Here is a 1,284-nt window from a genome sequence, read left to right as displayed (position 1 = left end):
CCTCAGACAGAGGCACCTAAAGAAGTCAGTGAGGAGTCAGAAAACGGGGGGGTCTCATTTGCATGGTTGGGCCCTCCCCCTCTCAACAGATCAAGAGGTGAAGGGAGAGGTGAAGGGAAGCTCTGCTCAGCTGTGAGGCAACAGAAGGCAGGATCGGTGCTGACCTCCGCCATGGCCTGGTCCCCTCTCCTCATCACCCTCCTCGCTCACTGCACAGGTGACTTGATGTGGGGACACGGGAAGGGGTCCTGGAAGCACAAGTGTGAGCCTGATTCCTCCTCTTGTCTCTAGACCCCAGGAATATCCTCTCTGTTTGTTTCTCCTTCCAGGGTCGTGGGCTCAGTCGGGGCTGACTCAACCATCCTCAGTGTCTGGGGCCCTGGGCCAGAGGGTCACTATCTCCTGCACTGGAGTTGATAGTTATGTGGGTTGGTACCAACAAATCCCAGGAATGGCCCCCAAAACCATCATCTATAGTAATAGCAACCGACCCTCAGGGGTCCCTGATCGATTCTCCGGCACCAATTCTGGCAGCACAGGCACCCTGACCATCACTGGGCTGCAGGCCGAGGACGAGGCTGATTATTACTGCTCATCGTGGGACTATAGTCTAAACGCTCACACAATGCTCTAGGCCTGTGGGGAAGTGAGACAAAAACTTAGTTACTCAACTGTAAAGAAGGGAAACACATCAGCAGTTGCCTCCTCAGCTCAGCCTGTGATTCTGCTCATTCCGTGGCTGAAGACTTGGGCGCAGGTCCATGCAAGGCCACCTCCCGTGAGTGAGGTTCCTCCTGTCCTTTCTGTCCTCAAAGTCACTCTCAGAAAACACTTCTGACACAAAGAGTCCTCATGAAAGAGAAATCTCTTGTTTTATAAGCTGAGGTATTTACTTTTAGGCCAGATCATATCAATTTTCCTTCTGACATTAAAATAAATGAAGCATTTTCAGTTGCCTCTGAACTCCACCCTTGTGGTGCCTGAAAAATAAGTCAGCCTTATTTGCATCTGGTACTATTATCTCATTGGTGGTGACTAGTTTTGTCTTGTTATCTATTATTTGTGAAAAAATGCCAATTTCAGATTATAAAATTATGAAGATAAGATTCAAAACTTTTGTCCATAGGAAAAACCCTGCACTTCAATGTTTATAACAACTTATTCCAAATCACTAAAGCCTGAAAGCAACCTAAACTTGGCACATGGATATATATTCTGGGTTTAAATGTAATAACCCAAACCAGAAACCAACTAAGAGGTCACCTAGGAGGTGCCACTTTTATA

General features: G+C 47.5%; 1 gene segment (V, D, J or C); it reads left to right on the top strand.

Annotated features, from left to right (window-relative positions):
• Positions 1-81: 81 nt before the first annotated feature.
• LOC121024228 (immunoglobulin lambda variable 1-40-like) lies at positions 82-647 on the top strand. The segment is given in 2 exon segments: positions 82-217; positions 330-647. Coding segments are annotated over 2 exon segments (351 nt in total).
• The last annotated feature ends 637 nt before the right edge of the window (positions 648-1,284 follow it).

Source organism: Herpailurus yagouaroundi, unplaced genomic scaffold (genome assembly GCF_014898765.1).
Source record: "Herpailurus yagouaroundi ecotype Mexico unplaced genomic scaffold, PumYag 61472, whole genome shotgun sequence".
Classification (NCBI taxonomy): domain Eukaryota; kingdom Metazoa; phylum Chordata; class Mammalia; order Carnivora; family Felidae; genus Herpailurus; species Herpailurus yagouaroundi.
The sequence above is the reverse complement of the archived record's forward strand: the minus strand, read 5'-3'. Positions and strand labels throughout refer to the sequence as shown.